This window comes from Condylura cristata, unplaced genomic scaffold (genome assembly GCF_000260355.1).
Source record: "Condylura cristata isolate star-nosed mole 26May11 unplaced genomic scaffold, ConCri1.0 scaffold00047, whole genome shotgun sequence".
Classification (NCBI taxonomy): Eukaryota; Metazoa; Chordata; class Mammalia; order Eulipotyphla; family Talpidae; genus Condylura; species Condylura cristata.
Window position 1 is genome coordinate 2,536,270 of NW_004567148.1, and position 7,044 is coordinate 2,543,313.

General features: G+C 42.0%; 1 protein-coding gene across 1 annotated transcript in view; it reads right to left on the reverse strand.

The window, feature by feature from the left end:
* The window catches only part of ADAMTS20 (ADAM metallopeptidase with thrombospondin type 1 motif, 20), a 158,918-nt gene extending 151,916 nt beyond the window's left edge, over window positions 1-7,002 (reverse strand). Inside the window, exons 1-2 of the mRNA XM_004694783.2 lie at window positions 6,912-7,002; window positions 6,093-6,454 (exon numbers count right to left, since the gene is read on the reverse strand). Of these exons, the coding sequence (XP_004694840.1) occupies window positions 6,093-6,454; window positions 6,912-7,002 (453 nt within the window). The remainder of the gene's footprint in view (window positions 1-6,092; window positions 6,455-6,911) is intronic.
* Window positions 7,003-7,044: the final 42 nt, after the last annotated feature.

Consider the following 7,044-nt stretch of genomic DNA (forward strand, 5'->3'; position numbering starts at 1 on the left):
CTACTTCTCAGTATGATGCAGAGAAATTCCATTAGTTGAATTAGGAAGACTTGATAAGCAATAAGATTAGGGAATAGAGAGGCTCAAAAAATGGATCTGGAAGGATGAGTAATAGTTTAAGAGAAAGAGCATGCTAGACAAACATAATAAAATATCAAACAACTATGAAAATTAAAGTTAACCTATGATAGTATCAAATGTTTCTATGATATTCTCTTTTTACATGTTGGTCTACTGTTCCCTTTCATGGTTAATGGCCACAGACCCATCACACACAACAGTCTTAAGAAACATTTTGGTATAATAGGTCCCCTCCAACTTTGCTCCATTTTGACAGTATTGCAGATGGTAATTCTTTGATGTGGGAAGTTGTGCATTGTGGCACCTCTGGCCTCACCCAATACATGCCAATATGCATCTCTCTTCCCTAAGTTGTGACAAATGAAAATCTCTCCAAACGTTCCAGGGCACTGGGGTGCAGGCAAAACAAACCCCAATGAGAACTGCACCCTCCATAAGCACCTACTCTTCACTACCACTGCTTCAAGTGGTTCTTTTCCTTACTCACAGCAGAACAATGACAGGAGTCTTCTCCATAAGCCACTGCCTCTTCCACACTCTGTAGAGGGTCGTGGTGGGAGAGATCCCCTCCTAACACTTCAACTAAGTCACCATCTACAGTCCATACAGTAGTCCTCACTCTTCTCAGTTATTCATCTTCTTGATCCAGTCAGCTGTTTTTGGGCATTTGGGCTGTCCTGAAACCCTTTTTATTTTCTTAACAGCACTGAATAGTCTAAATCTTCATTAAGCATTTATGCACCTGAGGTCACTATCAGGTGGCCCTGAGAGAGCTGAGCATAGCCGTTCAAGGGCCTCAGGCAGCACTCTGAAATCTCTCACAGAGTTTCTGCCCCAGCTCTCTCTCCCAGTAGTACTACTCCCAGTCAGTATCTGAACATACACACTCATTCTTGGGAGACACAGGGCTCTTCTGACCCAATTTAGTTTACGGAACCATGTTTCAATAGTGCAGCAACTCCTACAAAACAGTCTCTTCCCTCTCTTTACCTGTTTCAGATTTCATCTCCCAGCTCCTTGTTTCTCTAATACAGGACTTCCCTCAAATGAAATTCCTACACATTAAAGCCATTCTGGCATCTGCCTTGGAGACCTAAATGAACACACTCTAGAATGCTGAGAGAAGAGACACAGGAAACTCTTCTTAATGTCATTTGAGTACTGCAGTGAGTGTCTAAGTAACACAGAGACCCTTACAAATCTTTCCAACAAAATATATGAATACAAAATTTGTATGTACAATGATTTGGGGCTCCATTAGTTTTGGGCACATTGGAGGTTTAGAAATAAAACCAAAACTTGCCAGAATAGACAAAAACCAGTAAAGAAACTACTGACAGTTTCCATACAATTATTCCTTCTGAACAAGAAGTTAACTATAGCAACTCAAAAAGCAGTCATCAGAGAGCATTAGTGCTTGACATGCTGCAGAATGCTGAGGAACTTCAAAAAAGTATACACAGCCACTTCAAGCTACTCCATGAGAATACTGAATAAGCCAGATGCGATGTCTGGTTTTATGACATCTGGAAACTGTTTCTTTTAACCAAAAAGACTGCATTGCTTCAAATCCCACCAAGAAATATTGAAGCTAACTGTCTAGGCAGTTGGGTAGCTTCCTGAGGGCCACCGGAACAGGGAACGTACCAGGTAATATGAGAAAAAGGCTGGGAAAGGCACTGGAGTTGCTAGAAATGGCCTCTGTAAAAAGAACTATTTGGACAATAGATACCAAGGATGTTACAGCTTAAATATGGATCCTGACTTTGGCAAGAGTTTTTAACATAAGATAATATGAAATAAGTTATCAGGCCTCAGCCTGATTATCACATATTGTGTGATAATCAACAGATTAAAAACAAAGTTTGATTAGCCATTATATTCCCTTTAGGTAATTTTATTATTCCACTCCATTATCATGTCTACTATAATATTCTGGAAATACATAAATTAATTGATTCAGATATTTTGGAATTATATGATAAATAATTATACTAGTGAGAAAGAAAATTTATAGAAAAGAACTACTAGAAAAACAAAAATTAGACTCATATTGGATGAAAAAATAGAGTCTTACCCCTTATGATTCTTGGACACAAGAACCCTATAAATTCTTGTTTTAAGAAACTAAACAACACTAGTCACGGTTCAGTAATTTAGTGAATGAGAAAAACATCTGAAGACCAAGACTTGTAAAAATGGAGTGAAAATCTCCCTTCCAGATAGAAGCTAAAATATTAGTTTAAATGCTTGGAATTAATGCAATATTAGCAACTAAATGGAATCAAATGTTGGGGTATCACTATTTTTAAAGCTGTCCACACAGGAACAATATTTTGAAAATGTATTCATTCCTCCTTCTAAAAGTTATATTCCTCAATAGTGACCAGAGAAAGGAAGGGTAGAAGCTACATCACATGGAAATAAATGAAGGGGAATTGGTCAACTAAATGAGATGGAACTCTGTAGATTCCAGGAAGACCAGGGTGATGGAGGCAAAGGAAACAGATATCAATAAAAAATGCTCGTGTGCTAACATTTCCCCTACGGGTTAAAATCCTAGACACAAAGCTCACCCTGGTGGCACAATGAGTTAAAGCCCAGTATCGAGGATAGCCACAGCCGCTTCAGCACTAGTTTAATCCCTGGCCAGGGAGTGGCCCACATGGCGCGGCAGACCTCTCCTGCCTTGCCCACTGCTCCTCTCAGCAATGTACTTCAACAGTCTGCCTGTTATGCTCCCAACTCTGTCTCTGATGAATCCTCTCACCACTCCTGCACCTCTGGCTTGTATGCCTGTTGTGTATGCATAAACAAATAAATCTTAAAAAAAAAAATCCTAGACACAAAAACTGTGATAGGCCAAGAGAAGTGCTTCGGTTTGCTATGTGGGATTAAGGGAGGGCACTCAGAGAGATACCCCACACTGAAATCGGAGGTGTGAAAGGGTTTGCCAAAGACAGGAACTGAGTCCCCCTTGACTTCCAAACACCAAGCCAAGGTTTCAAGCATTAGAACTAAGTCTGGCATCACAAAACCACCTAACATGGGCAGGTTGCTGCAGCAGAAACAAAGTGTTTCTAAGGATTGTACCATACATCAGCCAAATAAAAAATCAAGCAGGTATTATAGGCAAAATTCAGAAGGCTATGCAGCACCACTGAGAGCCTAAGAAGCAAGACTACTGAACCCAAATTGAGCAAAGAGAAGAAAGATTACAAATTCTCAAGGCCATCACTCAACTGCTGCGACCACAGTTATAAAAAGATAGACTAGACGAGGGCTGTATGGTTCTCTACCTTCCTCCCAAACAAGATGAAGACCTCAGAATGCTTTATGGCCCTGCCAGTTGTCAGCTTTCCACGGTCAACATATATTTGAATCCAGTAATGTATGAAAAAATACATGCTAGCAGGAAAAAATGTGTAAATCATATGTTTATTTTAATATATAAGGAAAAGCATTTGATTAGGTACAACATCCAGATAGTTTTAAGAGCAAAACTAAAACGCAGCAAAATAGTAACTAGAAAAAGGAAAGGACTACTTTTAATAGCCTGGCTTTTAAAATTTGTCAATAAGCCTCAAACCTTAGCATATACTGGACTGACAAATGAAAGCACGAGCATCACAGGCTTGCCCAGACACAACAGTAAGCAAGAACAGGATGAGAAGGTGAGCACCACTGACTTCCTGGGACTCACATCAAGGTTTATCTGCAAAAGTCCTGACTAGCCCAGATTGTGGGTACCACAATTTTACCTGAATCTAAAGACTAAAAATGAATCTGAGACTAAAGAGAGGAAGTCTATGAATCAGGGTAATCTAAGACAGCCCAAGTCCAAGAGTCAGAATAGAAATACACAATCGTGTATTTACTTACATACATACACACAATATCTATTTTACTGTTAATACAAAAAAATGAAAAAAGATAAAATGTCACCAATGTTGTTAGCAATTCAGGCTTCTAATGGTCATTATCACACCACTAAGAAGAGAAATTTCAAGATGCTGGTATAGCCAGTCATCCGCAGTCATTACTGAAGTATAGGATCTCTATCACTCTAGCCTTACAAATGTAAAAAAATTAACATAAAACTAGTTGCTTACATATGAAAACAAGTGTTTAAAAAGTTAAACTTACAATATCAGTAAGCCTTTCAAAAGCAAAGTGCATGTATAAATCAGAATAATGCCTAAAAACTTAGTAACTGTATCCAAACTGACACTGACAAGCAAAAAAGGACAACTCTACTGAGACCTAGACGTTTCCAACTCCTTTTTTATTTCAAAGAGGGAATATTGAATAATGATTTTTGAACTATGTAAACATTATGAGTCAACATGAGCAGAACCATCACTCCCATCTGGAATGTTTCCATGCCATAAAATACTAAATCAAGCAAACATATCGACCATGACAAACTTGTGGTAATAAATCTAGAATTTTCCATACAAACTAAACATTATTTTGAAAGTTTCTAGAAAATAATGTTTTTTTTCCTTTGATGTATAGTGGCTGTGTAGTGTGTTTTAGCCATTTTGATGTTGCAAGCATTTTTCATAGCAGAAATTGTTCAAAGCATTTCATAAAAATATAGCTGAAGATAGTAACATGAAAAAGAACAGAGATTTAAGAAATGTACTCAGTGATAACCAATACTCACAGCCCAAAGGACATGTTAATGTGAGAGGAAGTATTACATTTGATCTAAAGCAAAGTGTTGGTTAATCAAAGGATGATTGCTTTTTTTAATATATGTATTTTTAGCCCATCAAAAGTGAAAACACTTGGGAAGAATGCTGGGATTCCACAGCCATATTCCCAGTTGCTGTTTCCTCTTGAACATGCATTTAATCAGAGGAGTTAATGATGAACTGGGCTTGTCTGCCTTAAAACAAGCATTCTTACCCTCAGGTTTCATAAACTTGGATGGGAAAAATTACATTTTTATTTTCACTAACATCTGTATTTTCACTGACCTCTAACTGATATTTAAGATTTCTTTCAATTATGACTGTAGGTAAAACCAGGCTTTGTGACCAATACAATTATACTTCCATGTCACAGTAGGGTTGATGTAATCATCCCAATTGTTTATACTCGTCACCACTACAAAAATATAGTAGTAAATACACCCTTTTCCCCAATAAATCTCATTTAATGCATTTGTGAAGTACTGGACATCATAAACTGGCTATGTAATATTTTAGTTAAGGTCAGCATTAAGTAACCTCTATGCTATTTTAAGTCCATTAAGTGACCTGTATGCTATTTTATTAACTTATGCTGAGATTTCTGGGTTTCCCTCCTCTAGTGAAGGGAGAAAAAAGTTTTAGAAAGAAAAATAAATACAACTCAATATATTATTTCATTTCCTCTTTTCCATGGTGAGACTTTACGAAGTCTCCACCTTTAATTTGCCACTGTAATGACCACTTTTTATTTGTCACCCTGTCTTTGAAGCTAGACTTCACTTCTTTAAATGCCATGCATTTCCAACAGGAGATTTAACCTCTCCCCTACTCCACACACTCCACAAATTAATGACCAGCCTCATAACGATCAGCAAATTCAGTGTTTCCTTGCCAAACCTTTTCATTTCAAGATTATTCATGCTTTCTTATGACATTCTAAGTTCAAGGGATAAGCTTAAGAAAAATGAGGGGATGCTGCCTCAATGAGTGATCAGGAATGAGTGTATCTGAATGAAAAAACCACTCACTTGTAGTTAAGATCCAGAAGGCTATTTCCTGATTCACTACCTCAGCATCTGACCCTTTCAAGTAAGCCTGCAGAGAAGGATCAATTTTACCCAGCAAATCCCTCTGCCAGTTGCAGGAAGAAGTGATCTGGGGCTTAGGTTCACCTAGGTGTTCATCCACTCTGATCTCAGGTTACCAACCACTGTGTCAAAAATCTGAATGGATCCCAAGAAAATGCCAAGCACCTCGTGGGGGATGGGGGGGGGAGGTGTGGGAGGAGAGGAGGGTGGAAAGGGGACTTACCAGGCCTCCGCAGAGGCTGAAGACTGCCGTGTGCTCCTCCTGTGCGTTGACCTGGCCACGATAGAAGCAGTGGCGCAGATCTGGGGGTGCCCTGCCCAGCTCCTCGGCCCCGCCTACAGGGATTCCCAAGTGCACCTCGGTGTAGCCAGCAGCCAGGAAGGCTGCGTCTGCGCTCAGGTTTAACTGGAAGAGCTGCCCGTAGGCGCTGATTCGGTAGTGGGTTCGGAACGGCGTGGGTTCCAGCACCTCCGAGCTGCGCTTCCTCCGGCTGAAGTGGCGGCTCTGAGGGAACACTTCTCCGAACTCGTTGACCCGTGCGGGAGTCACCACCTCGTAGGAGGGCAGAGTCTTCACCAGGGCTTCTGCAATCACATCGAGACCACCACTGAGCCCCACCGCGCTGGCCACTTCCCAATCCTGATTTTCGCAGTCAAAGGTTCAGGCTCCCGGGGTAGCACTACCCCGCGCGCGACAAAACAGAACCCTCACCAGCGCCTCACACACGCACGTGTGTACCGCCAGCTGCCCAGCTTTCCCACACCCCGAGAGCCCCTCCCTCCCGAGCCAGGGCTCCGGCGCCCCCTGCCCGGAGCAGCCCCCGTTCCTGTTCCTCTGCCCCCACCGCGTGGTCCCGGAGAGACGAGCCCCGGGCGCTCGATTCCTCGAAAACCCCACTCGAGATGCTCCGGCTCACCGATACTGGCATGCGGGGAGTTCCCGCAGGACCAGGGTCTCCCACGCGCCAGCGGTCACCAGCCTCCATCCTCAGCCACACCCCCCACCCCCACCCGCAACTGAAGGCGTCCGCGGCGCCCTCACCTTGCCTGGGGTGGAACTGAACTCCCCAAGACTTGGTGACGAAGAGCGAGAGCGGGTAGAGCAGCCCCGTCAGCCACCTGGCCAACCGCATGGTTCCCCCCCGGGAATCCCAGCCCGGCAGGCCGACCCCAGC